Raw genomic sequence first — 22,371 nt, 5'->3', positions numbered from 1 at the left:
TGGCACTGGTGGAGGTACTGCCGGTGGCACCGGTGGCTCTACTGGCGGCTCCACTGGGTGGTGGCACTGGTGGCGGTACTGCTGGTGACACTAGTGGCTCTACTGGGTGGTGGCACTGGTGGAGGTACTGCCGGTGACACCAGTGGTTCTGCTGGTGGCTCTATTGGGTGGTGGCACTGGCGGAAGTACTGCCGGTGGCACCGGTGGCTCTACTGGCGGTTCCACTGGGTGGTGGCACTGGTGGAGGTACTGCCGGTGGCACCGGTGGCTCTACTGGCGGCTCCACTGGGTGGTGGCACTGGTGGCGGTACTGCTGGTGACACTAGTGGCTCTACTGGGTGGTGGCACTGGTGGAGGTACTGCCGGTGGCACCGGTGGCTGCAGGTGGCCCTCCTGGTGGACTTCAGGTGGCGGTGGCGTCACTGATAGTTCTGCTGGGGCCAGCACCAGCGCTGGTGGTGCTCCCCCTGCCACCACCCGTGACCTTGCGGTCGGTGGTGCCCTTTGTGCTTGTCACCGGCGAGGGAGTCCTCCCGCTCGCCAGGGGGCGCTGTCGCCTCCGCCCGCGGCCGGAACTGAGGCGGGCTGGGCGGGCGAGGAGCAGCAGCGGCGACGGCGGCGGCGACGGGATGAACGCGCCTCCGGCCTTCGAGTCCTTCCTCCTCTTCGAGGGCGAGAAGAAGTAAGCTGCGACCGGGGCGGGGGAGGCGGCCCTGGGTCGGGCTGCGGGTCTCCTTCGGGCCGCGGGGGGCTGGAGGGGAGGCCCGGTCTCCCCGTACGGGGAGCCCGGGCCTCCCCTCCAGCCCCCCGCGGCCTGTGTGGAGCTGAGGAGGGGAGAGGCGCTCCCTGAGGTAAAAGCCTGTATCCACTCAGGATCACCATCAACAAGGACACGAAGGTGCCCAACGCCTGCCTGTTCACCATCAACAAGGAGGACCACACGCTGGGGAACATCATTAAATCGTGAGCTGAGAGGGAAAGGGAGTAAAACTGGGGGGTGTGTGTGTGTGTGTGTGTGTGTGCACGCTTTTTACCTCAGAAAGTTGAGATAGGGTAGGACAAAGCAATTCTGTCTTTAGAAGTGAGGCAGTAGCCGTCACAAACACATCCGTATTTGAATGTGTGTGTTGGGAAAGCCCATCAGAAACACGGCATTTTAATTAGCTTACAATATTAAAAAAAAAAAAAAAAAAGCGTTTGTATTTATTCACTGCTGCTTTTTTTCCTTTCCAGGCAGTTACTGAAAGACCCCCAGGTGTTATTTGCAGGGTACAAGGTCCCCCACCCGCTGGAACACAAAATTATCATCCGCGTCCAAACCACCCCCGATTACAGCCCACAGGAAGCTTTCACCAACGCCATCACGGATCTGATCAGCGAGCTCTCCCTCCTGGAGGAAAGATTCAGGGTGAGCTTGTTTCTTTTTTCTTCAAAGTATTTGAGCAATTAAAAGTTAAAGGGGAGGGGTTAGTTTATCTTAGAGCTGGTCAATAAATTCATTGAAGCCAAGCAGTGTTACTTAGCTCCTGTCAAAGCATGGTGGAGCCTGGCTGCACTTAATTAATCATAGCATCATAGAATGGTTAGAGTTGGAAGGGACCTTAAAGATCATCTAGTTCCAACCCCCCTGCCATGGGCAGGGACACCTCCCACCAGACCAGGTTGCTCAAAGCCCCATCCAGCCTGGCCTTGAACCCCTCCAGGGATGGGGCATCCACAACTTCCCTGAGCAACCTGTTCCAGCGCCTCACCACCCCCACAGTAAAGAATTTCCTTCTAATATCTAATCTAAATCTCCCCTTTTCCAATTTAAAACCATTGCCCCTTGTCTTGTCTATATTTCCTGACAAAGAGTCCCTCTCCGGCTCTCCTGCTCCCTTTAGATATTGGAAGGCTGCTGTGAGGTCTCCCCGGAGCCGTCTCTTCTCCAGGCTGAACCAACCCCAGCTCTCTCAGCCTGTCTTCATAGGGGAGGTGCTCCATCCCTTAATAATTAAGGGTTATTTGCATGCCCAGCAGTGGTCCAGTGGGTGCTCTGTAATTCCCTAGATGGCCAGCATTGTTTTTCTCACAATCTTATTAGTGTAGAAAGCAATTTTCTATTCTTCCAAGTGGGTATTAGTATTTTTGGTTTACTTCTCTGCCAAAACTCTGGGGCACTACTTTGACCACTTCTCATTGCTTCTGCTCAACTGTATTTCTTTAGCCCCTGATTTTTTGAGACTTAATCTGCCCAAAAGGTTATTCAGACAAAACAGGGGGGGAGCAGGAATAGGATACTGTCTGTGGTGTTCTCTGATGTGCTGGGAAAAGGCAACAGTGCACCCATTTTGTAAATAGGTTTCGGTACTATTTTTTGTGGCTGGTGTAGAGATTTCCACTGATGGCGTGTGGTTCTTATGTTTCACAGAAGACTGTTATGAATGTTTAAACTAAATTCCTCCAGTTCAGTAACACTTCTTGTCTTAGCATATGCATTTTTCTTCCTGTTTTACAGGTTGCTATTAAAGACAAACAAGAAGGAATCGAGTAAAATCACCCCATTTAGAGTGGACTGTCCTGAGGCAGACTGACACGTGTGTTACTTGAATGTTGTATTTAAACCTCTATACATGGCAAATATTTTCCCCCTTGTCCCACTTGTTTCATTTTTGACAGTAGCAGTGATATTTTGAGCCTTTCTTGTTATACCGGACAGGGGTTTTGCCAAGAGGATAAATGTCTTGTTTGAGTTGATGGATAAGTCATTAAAATGATTTCTACTTTTCTAATTGGAGCCTTAAGGCAAATATTTGTACTGGACTGTTGGTGAGTTTACTGTGAGCGTACTCCCAGGATGAGAAACTGCATGAGAGTGGTAGATGAACCCTCTGCTTTTCCTTTTCAAGAAGTCTAGGCATTGCCAACCGAACTGGTATTTGGTTTTATTAAGTGTTATTTCTATAAAACAAATGCACAAATTGTGAAAACGTACAGTAAAAGAAACCGGATGTTTACAATGATTTGATGAGTTTTAACAAACTCTTACCATTTGTTTTTTTTTTCTCTTGCACATAATAGCTGGTCTAGAAAACTTGATGGTTACATGGGTAACAGTCACTAATACTGCACTATTTCAAAGCACGGGGATGAAACTGTGGTACAAGGAACTATGACTTCTTCCAAATCGCTGTTATGTTCACACTAGTTAGAACAACAAGGTAAGTAAAAGCAGGGTCTGATACCACATTGTTTATTAGGACTTCACTCAGCTGCTCCCCGTTCTCTCGAAGCTCCGGCCACTTGAGAATCTACGAGGAGAACAGAGTTTGGGTAGCTAAGGACTGGTAGTGTTGTCTCTGGCAGTGGGAGGTTATTAATTATTGCATGGTTTGATGATGGGGTTTCTGTGGACTCTGCTTCCCTGCCAGTCTGGGGAAGCTGAATAAAAAGTTTGTCTCCTTTCTGAGGGAGGTGGTGCAGCTTTATGGTACTCTAAAGGACCAGGGTTTAAGGCAGAGGGACTCGATCAGAAAGGAAAAGGTGAAAGCAGCTGGAACTGACTGTTGACTTGGGCAATACACTTGCAAAAAGTTTATGGAACACTAGGTGATGTCATACCTATGTGTAATGGTAGATCAAGACCGTGCTCTGGAGTGAGAGCCTTTGAATGTGTGTGTCTTCGTCATGAAAAGGAGCAGTAATTGCCCAGAAGAGGACTGTCACTGGCAGCCAGGGAAATACCAAGAAAAAAGGGTGGCACAAGCATAGGGAAGCAGTGATCCCTTTCCTGGGTGCAGTTCTGCCAGGGAACAGCCGCTCTGGCATCCCCCTCCTCGGCCCCTCAGAGAAGGGGTGTACTGTCAGGCTCTCCAGTGTAACCACCCAGGGCCCTCTGCTAGGAAAAGCTGCCAAGCCCCGGCATGCAGGAGCAAACAGGAATTGAGCTGTAAAGCAAGTCTGTCACGGTTGTGTTTGCCTGAGATTTGAAAGATGGCCTTGGTCACGCTCTGAAGATTGCTTTTAATTGCTTGTGAGGCTTAGGCAGAGGAAACAGTGGGCGTGTTCTGGTGTAAATCTGATCACAGACTCGGGCCAGCTCAGTCCCAAAGGGTAAAACGAGACCTACCTGTGTGGGAGGGATCCTCCTGTCTGAGCGTTTTCCCTTGGCAGAGCTCCATGCTGCGGTGTAGTTGGAGAGGTTGTACATCCACACGCTTCCCTTCTCATCGCCACAGAACACGTAGTCTTTTGCTGTTAAGATCAAAAGAAGCAGCTGGAAAACGAGCGTGAAAGTGGGAGTCTGCTCCTCTATAAACCAGAGTTCAAGACAGCACTGTAGGGTTCCAGGGATGGATGTCGTATTTTAGCAAAATTCTATTTCTAGCACAAATACATTAATGTACCTTGCTCTGAAAAATTAATTTGAAGATAAATTGCTTATCTGACTCTAGTACAGAAAAGTGAGTGATAAGTGTTTTGGCATTTCTTCTGACTTTTCGGGTTTGGAAAGTGACCATCAAATCAGGTTTGTTTATTCCTTGTTAGTCCGTGTGTGGATGTAATTTTAAATTTTAAATTGGAAGAGGGGAGATTTAGATTAGATACTAGGAAGAAGTTTTTTCCTGTGAGGGTGGTGAGGCACTGGAACAGGTTGCCCAGGGAAGTTGTGGATGCCCCATCCCTGGAAGTGTTTAAGGCCAGGCTGGATGGGGCTTTGAGCAACCTGCTCTAGTGGAGGTGTCCCTGCCCAGGGCAGGGGGGTTGGAACTCGATGATCTCTAAGGTCCCTTCCAACCCAAACCATTCTGTGATTCCCACCCCTTACTCCACCTGCAGTAAGCATTAGAATGGCTCTAGAAAAGCTACAGGGCCAAGCCATCGGCTCTTTAGTCTTTCTCTAAAGAAAGACTTTTGGCACCGTACAGTCGGTGTAACGCTGTTCCCCCTGCTGTATGGCAGACAGTACAGCCTCACGGAGGGAGGGTGCTGCCTACCTGGGCAGGTGCTGAGTGTCAGGTAGGACAGGTCTGTCGGGGACCACTCCAGCTCAGCCAGAATAATGGCAGATATCGTCCGCTGGCATCCTTTCCCCTTTGTGTCAAAAGACCGACTCCAGCTCCATAGGTATATGCATCCTGGTTTAGAGCTCTTGGAAACTAGGGAAGGAAGAGGGGAGAGGCTGTGTCGGTCCTGAGAAGTGAAATGCCCCAAAACAAAGCTGGCCTCTGGTGAAGGTGGTCCATCCAGAAGGTGGCTTTTAAGCTCTGCGACCTGATAGCAACAGCAACTGTTTCCACCTCCTTCAGGATAATTAGAGGCTGCAGGAGGATTTTCAGTCCCATGCTTATGTTACTGAACTGCAGAACAAGCTGTTCAGAAAGGTCCAGCCCATATTTTAAGCATCCTCCCAGATGTGGGAACCCTCAGTTCCCCTGGAAAAAAAAGAATCCCTTGAGCAGAAAGGAGCTCTCCTCCCTTTGTTTCAGCTCCAGTTGGCTGAGCCTGGTCTCAGGGATGGGTCCATCTCAGTTCCAGTCCTACTCAGACGTGGGTTTGCACCTCCAGCCCACATTTTAGGGAAAGATAAGTTTCTCTGGAGACAACTCCATTCTGTGTAACCCCCAAAATCCTAAAGAAGAGGTGGTCACACCCCATTCGGTCCCTCTGCTCATCGTGCTGGCTTCAACCCTGCTGCACACTGAGGTGCCTGACAGGTTTTCTGGATTGGGCTGTTGTGTTTATACTCACCGACGACATCATCATTCAGAAAAGCCAAACCGTCAACCCTGTGAGATGTTGTCATGGCTCCGTCCTCATCAGGAAACTGGAATTCAGCTTCAAAAGGCCTAGAGCAGGGGGAAGGGTGAAATGAGTCCGTGGGCAGCAGCAGAAAGGCACTCGGGTAGAGAACCCAGAAGGAAATTCCTGCGTTAGTGAGTCCCTTGCCAAACTGGGATGAATTCCCACCTGAACTTATGCTTTTGGCCACCTGGGTTTTGATACAGCAGAAGCCTGTTTGCTGAAGAGACTGCTGTTTTACTTCATCTGTTTTTGTAGGCACAGGGATTAGTCTGTCAGCAGGGCATGACTTCACTTGCTGCTTTCTTGCAATTTCTTTTTTTTTCCCCTGTGTTCCCATGAAGTGCCAGTTTCCCAGGTAACCTCACGTCCCAGAAGCAGGGCTTGCTGTGAGACTGGCACTCGCTCCAAGAATTTACACTCCCTTACGCTGCTTCAAGATGATACGCCCTTAAGTTTTGGGGTTATTGTATTACACTTGTGTCAGCCTTCCTTCAAAGCAGCCTGCAACGCTTGTAGCTGGAGCATCACTACAAGCTCAGGGCTGCTGCCTTTGAACACCCCTTTAGCATCACACGAGTATTTTTTCTTGCCTCTATGGGAAGGGGAGTATGGTTTAAGTTCGGTAGGAACGCACTGCTTTTCTTGCTCAGACTTCCTCGGTCAGAAATAAAGCCTCTGCTAGGACTTCATGCTCCCCCAACTTTTGGTTCTCACCTGCTTTTTTGTTCCTTATCCAGTTTTATGTTCCAGGCAAAGCAGCCGTCTTCACAACCCGCCAGCAGGTAGTGATCTGGGCAGGTGGGGACCAGGGCAATCCGTAGGGGAATGGAGAGCGCTTCCAGCACCAGCAGCTGGCTAAAAAAGAAACAAAAACCACCAACAAAAAAGAGAGAACAAGCAGTTAAGTGGTGCTGTGACACTATAGTTATAGGCTCCTGGACTGGCCACGTCTGGTTTTTGAACCTTTACCTTGCTTTGAAATTGTAGTCACAGTCTGGAATCCCAATATCCCAGAGTGCAATTCGCTTGTCATAGGATGCAGCTGTGGGACACAGAAGAGAAGCAGGTAGTGACACCGCTGCTCATCTGGCTCTTCTCGTGCTAGCTGACAATTCTACCTGTGTCACAGGCTGTGACACTCTAAGCCTGTGGCATCAGAGAGCTCATTAAAGCACAGCAGCAGTCACCGAGGCTCCTGGCTCAACACCACTTCACAGACATTGTCAAACATGCACGGGCTGGAATTTGCGTTCTTACCCTGTGCTCTGAGAGGAGCAGATAAAAGAAAGTTTGTTTCCGGGTGTCCATTACTAAGTTGTCAAGGTCATTAATTAGTGCCCCTTTGAGCTTATGTTTCTGGTCATGGGTTCTAGTGGAACCTAAAATACGAGCTCCAACCTCTACTCTCAGGCTTTATTCCACATATCCATGGCTTACTGCGTTCCCATCCACGGCAGCTCCTATTTGGAAAGTCAGGCACTGGCGTAAAGTGTCGAAGACACTTAATGTCACCAAGCTGCTACGCTGATAGCAGAAATAACCCTAATGGATTACTCAAGAGTAATCTGGATCCCACTCCAATGGCATCCCTCAAACCCACAGTAAACGGGTTAGTGTGCAGTCCCCAAACAGGCACGCAAAGACTCTCACTTCGTTAAAATTTTTCTATGCAACGTAATGAGCCTTGCTGTCAGCTTCCTTATCCCTCTAGGCTTCTGCTTTTTGCACTCTTGCGCTTCTTCCTGAAAAGTATCCACTACAGCTACCCAGGTGTTAAAAAAATTCCACTCTTAATGGTTCACGTAGCACTCTAACCACTCCAGGATGTGGGTAAGTGCAGGCAGGAGGAACAATGTGCTGTGGGGTGCAGGTGTGGTCTGAACCGCTCTGTAACAGCTCACTTTACAGGCCTGACAATGCACCTGCAATTTGTAATAGGATGGGTCATTTCCCATCAGTCTGGAAGCTTCAGCCTCGGTGGGCCCTACTCAGGACCAGAATAAAAATTTCTAACCAGTCACAGAACTCAAAAAGATTTTCCTTTATTCAAAAGCAATTAAGTGCATAGTTTTGCTTGTTGGAAAAAAATGAAGTCCAACAGCCCCATTATCTGCTGCATTGCCCCTGTTGCCGTGCTCGGCAAGAGCCCTGCCAGCTGGCCGCTCACTGCCTGGCCCCCAGCAGCCTGCTCTGGCTATCATTCATTCTTCTTACTCATCCCTGTGGAACGGATCCACTACTGGCCTTGTTTGTGGCTAATGTGTGTGTGACAGCCACCCTGAGAGCTACCCAGAGAGAAACACGAGCTGCTGCACCGCAGCTAGAGTCAGGCTCCGGGGCTGAAACAATTTGTGCTGTCTATAGATTACTGCCACATGAGACTAACAATACTCTCTCCGTAACATCTAGCCACACTTTTTCTACGTGTGCCATCCCTTACCCACACCTGCTGGCACTGGTGACAATCCCCCTCAAGGAAAACCAGCCTTTTCTACGTCAGGTGCGAAAGCTAAAGAGATTCTGAACCAGAGACTTACTGAAGAGGTGAGTTTCTTGAGTTGGGCTGAAGCAGACAGTAGCAATGGGCTTTTTATGAGCTTTTATCTCTCCGTAGCAGAAGTCAGCCGCCACATGAATCAGCTTGACGATCCCTCTCCTCCCAGCAGCCGCCAAGATGTTATGAGATTTCTTCCGACTGTTGCTGATTACCATTGTGAGGGTTGTCCATGCAACACTGAAAAACTCCTAGGGTAGAAAGAAACCAGGAATAGCGTGAAAGAGAAGAGCCAGCAGGACGGCTGTTAGCTCAGAGATAAGATAACTATCACGAGAGCTATTCAGGTAAAATGACATGACTATTCAAGCCGGAGCATGGAATCTCAAAACTACCCTCAGAAGAACACAAACTATAAAACCAGGATGTTTATTCCTCTATGCTGTCAAGCAGCCTCAGCAGCCTGGATACACATGCACATGCCTGTGTGAGGAGGAGAGAAGCAGAATGATCTTTTAAACTAATAAAAAAATAAAGCCAAACCAGGCTAAAAGGATAAGCAAGAAATGTTTACTATCTATCTTCATCCTGTTAAGACCTGTCCGCACTAATGCTTGAAACCCTTTCAGAACTCTTTGTAGTACGTATTATGTATACCTGTATGTAATTATAAAGGGTTGTGGTATTTCCATTCAATGCTTACTCTTGCAACTTACCTCCGTCGCCACCTTATACTTTTTCAGCACTGTCCCCGTCTCACAATCAATCAGACAGACGGACTCCCCTCCACACGTTGCCACGGTTCTGGAGGAGCTCACAATGGGATCTGAAAGATGAAAAGAAGAGGTGAGAAGTCCCCAGGCTCACGGATAACACATGAAGACTGCAGCTTATCACTGCCTGGTGCTCTCCCAGTCTCCTGTTTTCAAAGTCAAAGAAGTATGTAAGCAAGTCTCTTCCTGACAACGGAGACTACAGCTTGAAGGAGCAGGGGTCTAATGCATGGAGTCCGCTGGGATTCCAGAGCCGGGTGGTTCTGGGAATCCTGCAAACCTCTTTAAGAGCTCACCTTTCCTGGCTCCACAGTCTAGCAATGGCTCGAAGACACAGGACCAGAGCTGCGTTTTAAAATCCTCGCGGCTGTTGCCTTTACTGTGACACTGAAGAAAATGCAATGGCTCTGCACTGACATCCTCCTACAATAAACCATCCACATTTAGAAAATTCATTCCCCTGACAGCGGTTTGCCTGTGATTGCCTTGACAGAACCCTCTACTGAACACAGCAATCTGAGTTAAACTGAAGTATTTTTCATCCCTTCTGTGTTACAGAGAACAGGAGAGACTGAGGTGCCACCAATGCTCAAGACTCCTAAACCAGCAGGCAACTGTTTAGAAAAGATGTGCCCAGCAGACCCCAGCAGTGAACCCCATTTCCTGCTGTAGAGAAATGTGGAAAACCCTTTAGATCCCCACTGGTCTGAGCTGAAGGGGAAAGATCTTTCCCATGCAGCCATCAGTTTGACCTGAGAGAAAGTCATGCCAGTCCCATTTCTAAGAACAGGCTTTCAGTGCACCACCTCAGAGCGCTGGTCCATCCATCCCCTGCAGGGGATTCACTGTCTCCAGGGGGGGAGGCTTCCCTGATGCCTCTGAGAGATTTAAAACAACAAGAAAAAAAAACAAAACAAAAACCGTAACTCACAATATATCTGGCCAATTATGAGCTCCAAGCTGTGTAGAGCTCTCATGAAATATGAATGCAGCTCCTCCCACTAAACCAAGAGGCCAAAAGCCAGTCCCAAGGGGGCTGATGGACATACCTTGCCCTTGGAGTTCTTCACTGGAGTCAAGCTAACAACTCCATTGTCCTGCTCCTGGCTTTTCTGTTCCTCTGTCTGCTGGCTGGATCTTCTGTTGCTTTGCCCCTTGGGAAATTGCTCTCCATTCTTCTGCGTCCCTTCAGCTCCCTGCTCAGGGGTTGCCTCTTTGGCTGGCTGGTTTGATGTTCTTGGTTTATCAGGAGCTGGGTCATCCTGCACACGACTGGACTTTCTGGTATTAACTACAGCCTCCTCCTCAGTGTTTGCCTGGGTCTTGGACCTCTTATTTCCAGAGCCGGGTTTTGAATGATTTCTTTTCCTCTTGCTGGGTGTCACTGTGACCTATAAGGCACATTGTCAGTTTCTGCAGAAGGTATCTAGCTTCCCCGAGATGTGCAGATGATTTGTAAGTCAGAGATATTAATTATTCAAAAGCAAGTACCCTCCCACGGTTACAGACTGGGTTCCAAGAATCAGGCAGCCCAGAGCTGCAGAGTTCCTAGAAGCAGAAGCTAATGAAAATCACACAGCCAGCCCCATGTTCATCTCCCTTCCCTTGTCCCAGTTACTTGCAACTTACGTAGGATGTAGAAGAACAAATTTGGCCCACGGACCAAGGGTGTTCAGTTTGCAGCCATTTCAATGAAGGCAAGCACCATCACAGTCTGGCCACGCATCACCCAGTTCTCTCATTAAAAACATCCCTTCCTCAAAGAAGAGGTGGAGTCAGTAGGACTATACTCATGAAACCTTTTGGGTCTCATATGAAAACGGAAGCTCTCTCGTCTTGGAGAGCAACTCAACCTTCACGTTGCTCGGAAAGCTTCAATCTGGCCATAAAGAACAAGCCTTGGCTGGTGAGTGCAGGCTGGAGACCAAAGGGTCATCAATGTCAACTGACAAATGCTACTGAATTCATAAATAAAAAGGACATTGTTAATGTAACTGGAAAAATCACCTACCTGATCCACATCCTCTGCAGCTTCCCTAGGGCTTTCCGTACTTTCTTCCTCACTCTCATCCATTTTTTCCTCTGGTTCAGGATCTGCGTTTAAGTCCAGGCCCAGTGAGCAAGCCAGCAACTCTTCTGCAATCATTTTCACCTTAGAAGCAAATATGTGGTTAAAAAAAAAAAAAAAAGAGACAAAAATCAACAGCAGTCAAACTCTGATGCGCAGTGACAAGAGCTGCTTTGCTGAGTTTTTAGTATCTGCTTCACATGAATGTCACAAGCGATGGAGGAGTCCTCAGCTGACAGCCCGGCAGGACAAGTCCTCTGCTGACATTTCGTGACCCAAGAACTTCACTTTGTCGTGGGCATCCAGGGTACAACATTTGTGAAAACAACAGCACAGCAACGAAACCAGACAAAGGAGGGACGGAAGCCTCGACTGCATGTATGCATATACAATTAAAATATGTTACAAACTAAATGGTATCTTTCCCCACTGGGAATAACTACAGTTCTGTCATTATCTTTTCTCCTGTCATACAGCTTCCATCAAGACTAAGGGTTGCCATTAGAGTTATTTGCAAATAATTAAGTACTGAGGATACTGCAGTCTTGTTAATTAGTACAAGTACCATTATTGCTTATGAATTAAAAAACAATGTTTAATGACAGTCATTGCAACTTGGTGCACATTTAGTCCTAGTGCTTCTGTAATTGCTTAACAAACCAATGAAGAAAACGAGAAAAAGTGCCACCATCCGTCTGCAAGAGCCCTGATACCAAATCCATGGAGCATTTTAATCAAATCCATTCAGAATCCGGGTGCAGAGGCCTTGCCTGAAGAACAGAATGGTAACTGAATTGTAACCTACCCGCCAGCGGGTGAATTCACTGAGTGAGCTGGGTCCATACACTACATTGGTCTGTACTGACTTCAGGAACTTTTTCTTGATGGACTTCACTTGCTCAGCTGTGTATTTCTCAGGAAGTTGGTCACGGAAGAATTTTTCCCAGTGAGCAGTAACCTAGGCAGAAAGACTGAATTTATTCAAAAGAACACTACAGAAAACCAGAGTAGAAAAGCACAAGAATACTTGTGAAAGCATTTAAGGAGTTGCCAACCCCAAGGCTCTGCTTGTTACATGATGGCACTACTTCCCTTTATTTTATTAGTGTTCAAACCACGACCTCAGCTAACAAGAAACCCAATTCCTCTGAACCAAGCCTAAGGGAGTGTGGCAACATGGAGCCAGAGCAATGCCTGATTTCATGCCTCTGGATCCATAGCAAATGGCCTTAAGGAGCTTTAGACTGTGCCCTACTAACAAGGAGTACCTGACTGGTAACTACTTTATTATAAGAGACATGGGATAATGGGGATGTTTGAGTTTTCTTGTAGTTCATGTGCAAGCAGGACTGGTGCACAAGTCCTTCCCATTTATAAAGACACCTTGACTCCAAAAGGCTTCTGAACTACAGGCACAATCATGCAGATGGTCACCTACCAGCACAGTTTCCCACCTGAGAGTTTCTGGCGGGCAGGAACACATCCATAAGCATTTAGACTCAAGAGACATTTTACATTTAGACACAGCAGCAAGAACTGGGCAGCCAGGTACAAAGTAATACCATCAGGGAAAGGTATCTGGGGCACAGACGCCAGCACAAAAAGAACAGCACCAGGGGAGCATTTGGTGTCTCATTAAACAGCCAACCATGCCCAGCTGCCTGGAGGAAAAGAGCTGAGCAGCCCTCACCAAGAACCTTTGAACTACAAGGTATTACACAGATAACAGCACTCAGCACAATAAGCCATCTCAGTCTTCAGTATTTGATCTCTCCACCACAGCTACACAGAAGGAATTAAGAACATCAGCTAACTAAAATACAAATGGGTAAGAGCAGCGCTGCACAAAAAAAAAAAAAAACCAACCTTTTCCATAATAGAACAATAACTTTGCTCAAGATCGCAATGTGCTTTGTGGGGACAATCTGTCAGGAGCTAAACTGTGTATGTAAATGAGCGAAAAAGCGGTTCCAAACATGCACAGCTGAAGAAGAATGAACAAATCCTCATTCCTGGTGTATGCTGGAAAAAGCAAGATTATCCTGAGCTTGGTTTTGTGCTCCCCATTCCTGGGGCCAGAAGAGTAACATAAATTAGATGGGAAGGTGGACGCAGCTGTTATGTCAGCACCAGGCTTCTCCCATTTTTGAACAATGACCTGAAAAACCAGAGGATCAGACACAGACCTTGCTGGCCCGGCTCCTGTGATTTAAACTGACGGCAGAAGTTGGCTACACAGAACAGGCAGAGCTAATGCAAGCAGTGACCACAGAAAGCAGCAGCAAGACATTTAGCAGGAAGCCCAGATCATACCAGAATTATTGCTAACCGTCGGATGCTTGTTTGCAACTCAGTCATTAAACTGAGCACAGTATTTAGTTACTTCTCAGGTGTTTAAAGATTAAGAAAATATCACACATCTTACCTTGCTGGTGAGCTTACGGCTATTGACACGCCTCACATGATTAGCCAGCTTGGTTATATCCTTGCCATTGAGTAGCCGAAGGTTTTGCAAAAGAAACATTACTTTATAGTCATCGTTGAGCTAGAAAGAGAAGATATCAGAGTCACAAAAATCACACACATGGTACTTGCTTTAGCTTTAGCCCTTTATTAAAATACAGCCAAGGATGAGTTTAGTCAGGAAAAGCCATTTCATAAAATTTTCTGAGCGTTTCCGACTTGACTATCACCTTTTAGTTGTAAATTAACGTTTATAAGGTTTAGTTGTACATTAACTCCTATGAGCTGGGATCTTAAACTGCAGACAAACGCCCAGCCTCACCCTTCTGCAGTACTGACATCCAACACAAGGTGGTGGCTGTGCAACCAGGCTCATCTGCTCCGACCCCAGCGCAACGCAGGGTACTCTGGTCACATCCTTCAACTGGCAGTGAGCATCTTGTGCAGGAGAAGGGCTGCCCTGCTACAGTAACCGAGAAGCAGCAGGGCTTCTTTGGCTCAGGGGCGTTTTAGGTCAGACCACTTCCCCAGACCAGTTTGCCATACAGCCACACATGTAGTTCTGCCTGCACGCAACAGCAAATAAGCATTTGGGGACAGTGATGGTGGCTGACGCCAGTTGAAAGCACAAATAAAATCAGTTTTGGATGCTTAAACTGAGGAATCACCAAGTTTAACCCCTCATAAAATGGTTTGGGTTGGGAGGGACCTTAAAGACCACCTAGTTCCAACTCTCCTGCCATGGGCAGGGACACCTCCCACTAGACCAGGTTGCTCAAAGCCCCATCCAACCTGACCTTGAACCCCTCCGGGGCTGGGGCAGCCACAGCTTCTATGGCAACCTGGCCCAGTGTCTCACTACCCTCAGAGCGAAAAGTTTCTTCTTAATATCTAATCTAAATCTCCCTTCTTCCTGTTTGAAGCCATTACCCCTCGTCCTATGACTATCTGCCCTTGTAAAAAGTCCCTCTCCAGCTTTCTTGTATACCCCCCTTCAGATACTGGAAGGGGCCGTAAGGTCCCCCTGGAGATCTCATCAGAGGGCCAAGTCTGCTCTTCCAGAGCACAAGGGGCACTACAACTAGCACACAAGAAGGGCATGTCTACACAATCATTACTATATTTTACACAAGCATGAGCATAAGATATCCTGTCTGATGAGCAACCTAAGATGGGACTCTGGCCTGCAGAATCAGGAGTTCAAGGTACCCAGATTTTAATACCCGAGTGGTTTTGGGCAAGTCACTTCTGCAAATTGGGAAACAGTGGCACAAACTGGCGAAGGGGTGCAAAAAGACTGGCTGCTTTCTCAGATGCCCTAACACTTGCTGCCTAAGAACAATATATAAGAACTGGGCATAACTGCTGTTTGTTTCCCCCTCTATTTAACGCTCAGCTTGTAAGGACGGGAGGTAACTCACCGTCAAGTACACATTGTTCTCGTAGGTTAGCTCCTCGAGCAGCGGGAACTGTTTCAAAGCAGTTACATCTTCCAGTTTGTTGTTGTTGCAGTTTAGGACGCGCAGATCAGGCAGGGTTAGACTGTTGGGAAATTTGTCCAGTAAATTGTCAGAGAGATCTAGTTTCTGCAGATGCCTCAGACGGGAAAACAAACGCGGGTCTAAGTCTCCAGTCTTCAATTGCAGCTTCGACAGGCTGAAAACAAAAGAGAACACGAACTATCTGCAATTCATTGGAAAATAACACAGGACACAAGGTCCCACCTGGTGGCACCTCTCAGTCTAGCACAACTCACTGGATAAATCTGACCAAACCTGCTTTTTCTTCTCTGCAGCACACAAACACGGAAAAGGTGCTGTGTCCAAGTTAACATCAGAGACTCGAGTCTACCAAAGCATTTGCAGTACTGTTAACCTGCATTCCAGATATTGGATCAGTTTGCGATCAGCAAAAACTGGCTCAAAACTTTTCTCCTTTTCATTAGAAGTTGAAGTTCAGGCCAAGTGCAGAATAGGTCCCCAAATCATCTGGCTGTTTTCAAAGAACTAATTTCACAAAAAAAAAGTGTTTTTTTCCATTTCTTTTACAATGAATTTTGCTGCAAAAACTTCCAATGGTAAATATGGAAATCTAACAAAATCCCAAGGCTGCCACTAAAACAGAAGCATTCTGTCCTGAAAGAGGAAGAGGTATAAGATTTGAGGGGAACAGAAATACCCCTTCTCTGTAAGAGAGTGAAAACTGTATATTATAAGAAGGGTCATTTACATTTGACTAGACCATTTAGTTGAGCTCCAAAGGGAGCAACTAGTCCTGACAGCCAACATCTCTTGAGGACACAAGCCTGAGTTCCTTTAACAAACAGAATCTCCAACTCTAATGACTAGTAAAAAAAGGCCTTCTAAATATAAATTAAGTGTGAATGCGGTGAATAAAATTAAGAAGCAAGACCACTTGTCCTTCACTTGTTATCTTGGAAGCCTAACCAGCCAGTCAAAGCACGTAAGAAAGGTTGAACAGAATTCAGCTGGTGCAAAGCTGAGTGTGACTATTACGTCATTTTGGGAAGAAACTCAACACAGTATTGCCCAAACAGATTTCTGAAATATAACCCTTCAATATCACAGCATGAAGCTGCATGGAGAAAGCCACACTCTAGAAATTCACTACTTCAAACGTCTCAACATCACTCTGTTACCCAGATTACTGCAGCCTATACTCTGCAGATAAAACTTTTGAGTTTCTCTCTTAAAAAAAAATACTTTAGCACAAGACAAACAAAAAGAGATAACTTTAAAGAGTACACATGAAACTCAAAACTCTTACATCAGCAACAAAAACAACAAAGGCGCCAGCCAGAAACTGGCCCGCTTAGTCACTTGGATTGACCAGTTCTGGAGTAGCGAAATCCCACTGTATTAATCATTTGGAAAGACACATATTTCCAGTGACCTCTGTTAAGGATCTGAACAACAAAACTGTTTTTAGTGGTTTCTAAGCACGTCAGAGTTTAGTCTCCCTCTCCACAATGTCTGAGGTACTAACATAATTGGATTTAGAGGAGATCGAAAACGATGGAGGAAGAGGAAAAAACCCTCTAAAATCCAGGCCAGAAGAGATCTTCTTATTCACATTAAGCAATTGCTAGCAAAGACAGAAGTGTATTGGGAGTAGGGGAGGATGCCTTAGGGTTAGGAAATCGGGATCCAGCCTTAAGCAGTTTTACAGAATGGAGGTGGCAGCATCTATACAACGTAAGTGGTGAGAAGTGGCAACTGCTGATAACCTATCTAGTGAATGCAGTTCCACTAGCGCTCACTGATCCTGCATGGAGAATGCCATCTCCCACTCTCTGCTTTGTAACCGTCTCTCTTTTTTCAGCAAAAATACTTAGGGAAAGAAAGACAAAAAAAACGATTGCCCAGGCTGAATTCAGCTGGAACTTTCCATGGGCCTGTCTGCACTTACTTCAGCGTCTCGATCTTTCGCAGCCTCGTAGATCTTGGAACTGCTCTTTCCAAAAGAAGTTCTGTAGTAATTTTTGACATTTTTAATCTCCAAACCTCTGCTTGTATCACTGCTCAGTCAGCTGCAGGATCTCTTCTTGTAACCTTCCTGGTAAAACAAACAGGAATAAGAGGAAGCCCTTTCAACCCACTCCAAAATGAGGGAGGAAAAAAGGTTATGAGGTTAGCTACTGATTTTGCTACTGTGTTTGAAGTTGCCTTTTTAATATGCTTGAAATTAAAATATCAGAGTCTTCTATTATTCTGGGCACACACTCCCAACACACTGACACTACCCATCTCCAAAACAACAGCGATATCTCCCTCGGCTATTAAAGTGACAGCCTTGCTGTCGATGAACGCTGTCCATGGGGTGACAGCACTCAGGACTAGGACAGTCTCGCAGTTACCTCTTTGTACCTCTCCTGAGCAACAGGGCTCTGCTCCAAGAACTCCAACACGCTTTCAAATAAACAGCAACAGTAAGAATAAATACACCTGTTGTGAATGCCTTCCTCCCAAGGAAATGACACAGTGCGCTCACTAGTCTGACCAGATGGATAGACTCTTGGCTGACAACTTCTAAATTCCTTAAAATTTTTGAAAACTGAATTAATTACCAGAAACGTAAACAGCCACCATAATAATAACATCATTTGCTCACCGAGGAAAAAAAATCAACAGCATTCTGTATGTTACTGGGAATTAACAAGTGTTTTCATGCATTGTTGAGGATAGGATAGTACACGCACACATACGGATATAATGATATTTAGAATAATAACACTGATAGGGCCAAAGTAGCTTCATGAAATTACTGGTCCGTGGCTTAGTGCTCTTTCTGACACAGATTCCAAGAGAGGGAAATAAAAAAGAGCTCCAAGGCCAGGCTCGCTACTGTCCTTTTGTGTTAGTCTCATCGCTGCCTAAACGCCACTCCGTTAAATGGCAAGGAACACACGAGGCACTAAGCTGTCCTCAGGCTTGACTTCAGCGCCAGAACACGGCTATAGCACCTGGACCATTGGGTTTGACAAGCAATGGGGTGCTGCTTTGTTAACACTTGTAAGTGAGGACAATACTTCACGTATGGAATATTTTACTCCAGCATAAAGAGCATTGAGCCTGAAAAACAGTATGAACAGGAGCAGTTCAGGATTTGATCCTTCAAGCGACAGAATTGTCGCTGAAAGCCCAACCCGGGGATCAGGCCCTTACCTGCTGAACCCAATAAACCTCCCGAAGCTCCAGTATCTATACGTAAAATTTGACACCAGTGACCGTGGATGTTCCCATCACCCTCTTTTTGACCACACCGACACTGCAAACACATCGACACCCTGGGAGCCACAGGGAAGACACACCAAGGCCCCATTGCCACAACAGCACGTGTAGAAGGCACGTGCAATTAATTATCCTGACAAACCCCTGTCACTCGGCCTAACCGGGAACTGCCACCAACCCTCCTCCCGGGGCTGGCAGTCCAACAGCAGGCCGTGGATTCAGGCTAGGCTAACGCAGCGGAGACGCAAACGAGTTTAATTTTAACCGCCCCGCACCAGGTGGACCACCGCATCGCCTGAGCCGAGGCGGGCCTGGCGCTGCCACCACCGCGCTGGGGACAACCCCGCCGCCGGCTTGTCAGCCTGTCCTCTCAGCACCTTCCCGGCGGCCCTTCAGACGGCAGGCAGGGTCGGCAGCGCTGGCTTCGCGCCGAGGCGGCCGGGTGGAGCCGCGGTGGCCGCCTCACGCCGCCCCGAGCCCTCAGACCGCCGTGAGGGCCGGCGCCGGGCCGCGGCCTAAGGCGCCCTCCCGCGGGGTCTAAGCGCGTTGGGTGGCGGGACTACAACTCCCAGCAGCCCCCGCGGCGCGGCTGGGCCCCGCACCTCTGCTCGGCGCCGCGGGGGATGCTGGGAGAGCGAGTCCGTGTGCTCCCACCACCACCTCCGCTCACCGACCGACCGGCCTGTGCCCAGCCCGCCTGCCCCACCGCCACCCAGGCCCTGGCCCCGGACCCCCCCCCGCTCCTCTCACCTGGAAGCGGGACGGGCGGCGGGAGGGGAGGAGGAAGAGGAGACGGGGGAGGAAGGAGGTGGGTGGTGGTGCTGGGGGCCCGTATCCTCAGCGCAGCCGGCGAGGATGGAGGAGGCGGCGGCGGGCGGCGGCGAAGGGCCGGGCTGCGGCTGCAAGGGGATCCGCTCCTGCCTGCTCTGCGAGGGGCCCGCGCAGGCCGCTCCGCCCCCGCAGGTACCGGGGAGGGGGCGGCGAGGCGGGGCCGGGCCGGCGGCGGGGCGGAGCCGGGGGTGGTGGGGGGTGCCCGCCATGTTCCCCTCAGGGCGGGCCCAGGTGGGGATGGGGCGGGCTGGCCCGGCGGCCGGGGGACTCGGGGCGGCCGCGAGGGGATGAGGGGACCCCCCCATGGCTCCACAGGGGACTGCAGGGCCCGTCGAGGTGCTGGGACCCGAGGGGGAGCCCAGGCCAGGGACAAAGCATGGTCCCCCGCGGCATTTCATAGCATCGTGGGATGATTTGGGCTGGAAGGGACCTCAAAGATCATTGAGTTCCGACCCCCCTGCCCTGGGCGGGGACACCTCCCACCAGACCAGGTTGCTCAAAGCCCCCTCCAACCTGGCCTTGAACCCCTCCAGGGATGGGGCATCCACAGCTTCTCTGGGCAACCTGGGCCACTGTCTCACCACCCTCAGAGTGAAAAGTTTCTTCTTAATATCTAATCCAAATCTCCCTTCGTCCTGTTTGAAGCCATTACCCCTCATCCTATCACTTTTGTGAAAGAGCCCATGTGGCTTTGCCCGAATAATGTTACAGATGCACACAGCGACCCCGGAAGCCGAGCCAGGCCTTACCTGAGTTTCATACATTAATCAAAAAAAACAGCTTAGCCTTTTGGCCTCAGCGATTTCTATCAACTTTCCTCATTCAACATTTATTGATATGACAAACCGTATCTCTACGGCCAGCCTGAGGAATACCAACCATCAATCTCCTCACACATTTGGCACTGAGGATCATCTCTTCTTCCCCGTCTTTGCAGGATAAAGACATTACCAGGAAAGAAAAGCGGCTTCAAGCAAGCAGCACAGTAATGCTGGAGCTGAAAAAAAAAAAAAAAAAAAAAAAAAGCAGGGAAGGGTTGTTTCCCCAAAAGCAGCTGTAAAATTTCTCAGGTCTACATGAATCCTGTACAGAGAGTTTTCATGCTGCAGCATCAGGGCTGCAGGAATAAATCATAGAAATACCGTATCTTGATAAGTTTCCCCCTCACTGCTTTTTTCTCCTCCATTGTTATTTCCACAGGGAGAAGATAATTTCACTTACTGTCCAGCAACAGGCCTAGCTAAAGGAAATGAGCACTCGGAATTCGCTGGCTGGGCATTTCCATTTCCAGGGGTGTTTCTGACGGAGGAGTTCATTAGCGAAGATGAAGAATCTGAGATAGTTGAATTGATGGATCGAGATGACTGGAAACCATCACAGTCTGGCCGAAAGAAACAGGTTTGACTTGAGAAACCCATTTGTTCTTAGATCCCTCTGGAAAAGGAAAGTCGTTTTCAGTTAAAACCCAAAATATTTAGATGTTTCATTAAATGTTTTCCTTTGACAGCTTTTCCTGAAATCAGTTGCAAGAATTGCTTGTAATTAAAGTCAACTTCTTGCAAAAATACATGATAGTTGCAACAAACAGTATTTGATGGTGCATGTTCAGGCATTAAAGTTCACACAATCTCCAAGTGAAAGAAGTGAGGCTTTCGGTTTGTTTTTACTTTACTGGTGAGAAATCTAACTCCAGGGAGATTAGTGTAGCTTCACTGAGTCCTTTTGCAACCTGGTGACCAGGTCACTGGAAGAGGTGAGAAAAGAATTCAAAAGTTGAAAAGAACTCAAAAGTCTTGGCCGTGAGCCCTGAAGGGATCACAGCCCCTCCAAAAAGACTTGTCCTAGATTTTTCCTTAACACTAATATTTTCCCCCCCTCTTCTTTTCCAACAGGACTACGGACCCAAAGTGAACTTCAAGAAACAAAGGCTGAAAGCTGGCAGCTTTACCGGTTTGCCAAGTTTCAGTAAAAAGATTGTGGCGCAAATGAAGGCCTGCCCTGTGCTAGGCGGTTTCTTACCTGTTGAACAATGCAATCTGGACTACAGGCCAGAAAGAGGTTCTGCCATCGACCCACATTTTGATGACTGGTGGCTTTGGGGAGAGCGTCTGGTTAGCTTAAACTTGCTCTCCAAAACCGTGTTATCCATGTCTTGTGATTCAGAGGACAGTATCCAATTATTTCCTGCTTTCAGTCAAGAAAACGGGGAATTAAGTCCCCCTGGACCTTTTACACAGACGTCAGCGGGCAAGAATTCAGGCGGAGAGGGAATCAACTGCGTTTTATCCCCACGGCTCGTTCCGAGTAGAGAGGTGACTGTTGCCATTCACTTACCCCGGAGGTCTCTGGTGGTGCTGTACGGTGACGCGCGGTACAAGTGGAAACACGCGATTTACCGCAAGCACATAGAGCGTCGCCGAGTCTGTGTCACGTTCAGGGAGCTGTCTGTGGAGTTCAGCGCCGGCGGAAGGCACGGGGAACTGGGTAAAGAACTGCTAGAAACAGCTCTCTCATTCCAAGGAAGACCAGTGTGATCAGCAAGAGGAAGCCAGCATTGTGTTTTGTTTAGGAAATTTGAAAAATAAAGTACAGAATTTTGTACAACTCGGTTGATTTCTGACGTGTGCGTAAGGAACCGGGTGTGTATAGAGACAGGCTCAATCAAATGGAAATTTAACAAACAGAAATGAGAGAGTGCAAGGGAGGGGTGGGCTGCTTGTTTCTTCAAAGGCTCTCCTGGGCAATGGGAGCCTTTAGGCAAAAGTCAGAAATGAGCTGTTGTATTCATTAGCTGCATTGTGGAATAAAACACACACAAAAAATTAGCCAGTTCTTAAATACTTAAATTAAACCAAGAAAGAAACTTAGAATCATTAAACTGAGTGTCAAACAGCCCTTGGCACGGATTCAGCCCAAGCCCTGCAGCAGATTTTAACCCTTCCTGGCCTGTACTCGGTTCTCTCCCACTGCTCTCAGTGCTGCACCGTGCCCTAGGGACACAACTGTCTTCTCACCCGCTTCAGATAGGTCCTTCAGAGAGCAGCTCTCCAGCGGAGGAGGGTAAGCAAGCATCTCTCCACAGATAACATAACACACTGAGAACTAATTAAAGTAATTATCCTGTGCTGAAGAGAGGTGCTCTAACAGTGAGGATTAATCATAAATACTGTGTGTGACCTATATCTTCTGGGACCCAAGCGCAGAGGG

The 22,371-nt window shown here is 47.9% G+C and overlaps 3 protein-coding genes across 5 annotated transcripts; 2 read left to right on the top strand and 1 right to left on the bottom strand.

Annotated features, from left to right (window-relative positions):
* Positions 1–583: 583 nt before the first annotated feature.
* POLR2J (RNA polymerase II subunit J) lies at positions 584–3,014 on the top strand. 2 transcript variants are annotated; one of them, XM_074160457.1, is made up of 4 exons: positions 584–682; positions 874–963; positions 1,234–1,408; positions 2,498–3,014. In XM_074160457.1, the coding sequence occupies exons 1-4, from the start codon at positions 630–632 to the stop codon at positions 2,531–2,533; spliced, it is 354 nt and encodes a 117-aa protein (XP_074016558.1). In that variant the 5' UTR covers positions 584–629; the 3' UTR covers positions 2,534–3,014. The 2 variants fall into 2 exon arrangements, with proteins under 2 accessions (XP_074016558.1, XP_074016559.1); XM_074160458.1 differs by lacking the exon at positions 874–963 and having other exon boundaries at positions 630–682; positions 2,498–3,001.
* LRWD1 (leucine rich repeats and WD repeat domain containing 1) lies at positions 2,902–19,301 on the bottom strand. 2 transcript variants are annotated; one of them, XM_074160454.1, is made up of 16 exons: positions 19,084–19,301; positions 17,012–17,158; positions 15,004–15,238; positions 13,545–13,664; positions 11,925–12,077; positions 11,063–11,203; positions 10,101–10,442; positions 9,348–9,474; positions 8,995–9,104; positions 8,322–8,529; positions 6,754–6,826; positions 6,499–6,639; positions 5,731–5,828; positions 4,977–5,138; positions 4,109–4,233; positions 2,902–3,290 (listed from the first exon to the last, which is right to left on the bottom strand). In XM_074160454.1, exons 2-16 carry the CDS (start codon positions 17,089–17,091, stop codon positions 3,150–3,152), a joined length of 2,256 nt encoding a protein of 751 aa, XP_074016555.1. In that variant the 5' UTR covers positions 17,092–17,158; positions 19,084–19,301; the 3' UTR covers positions 2,902–3,149. The 2 variants fall into 2 exon arrangements, with proteins under 2 accessions (XP_074016555.1, XP_074016556.1); XM_074160455.1 differs by lacking the exon at positions 19,084–19,301 and having other exon boundaries at positions 17,012–17,160.
* Positions 18,974–21,980, top strand: ALKBH4 (alkB homolog 4, lysine demethylase). Its single transcript, XM_074160456.1, has 3 exons — positions 18,974–19,296; positions 20,365–20,562; positions 21,057–21,980. Exons 1-3 carry the CDS (start codon positions 19,189–19,191, stop codon positions 21,696–21,698), a joined length of 948 nt encoding a protein of 315 aa, XP_074016557.1. The 5' UTR covers positions 18,974–19,188; the 3' UTR covers positions 21,699–21,980.
* The last annotated feature ends 391 nt before the right edge of the window (positions 21,981–22,371 follow it).

Source organism: Numenius arquata, chromosome 18, assembly GCF_964106895.1.
Source record: "Numenius arquata chromosome 18, bNumArq3.hap1.1, whole genome shotgun sequence".
NCBI lineage: Eukaryota > Metazoa > Chordata > Aves > Charadriiformes > Scolopacidae > Numenius > Numenius arquata.
The sequence above is the reverse complement of the archived record's forward strand: the minus strand, read 5'-3'. Positions and strand labels throughout refer to the sequence as shown.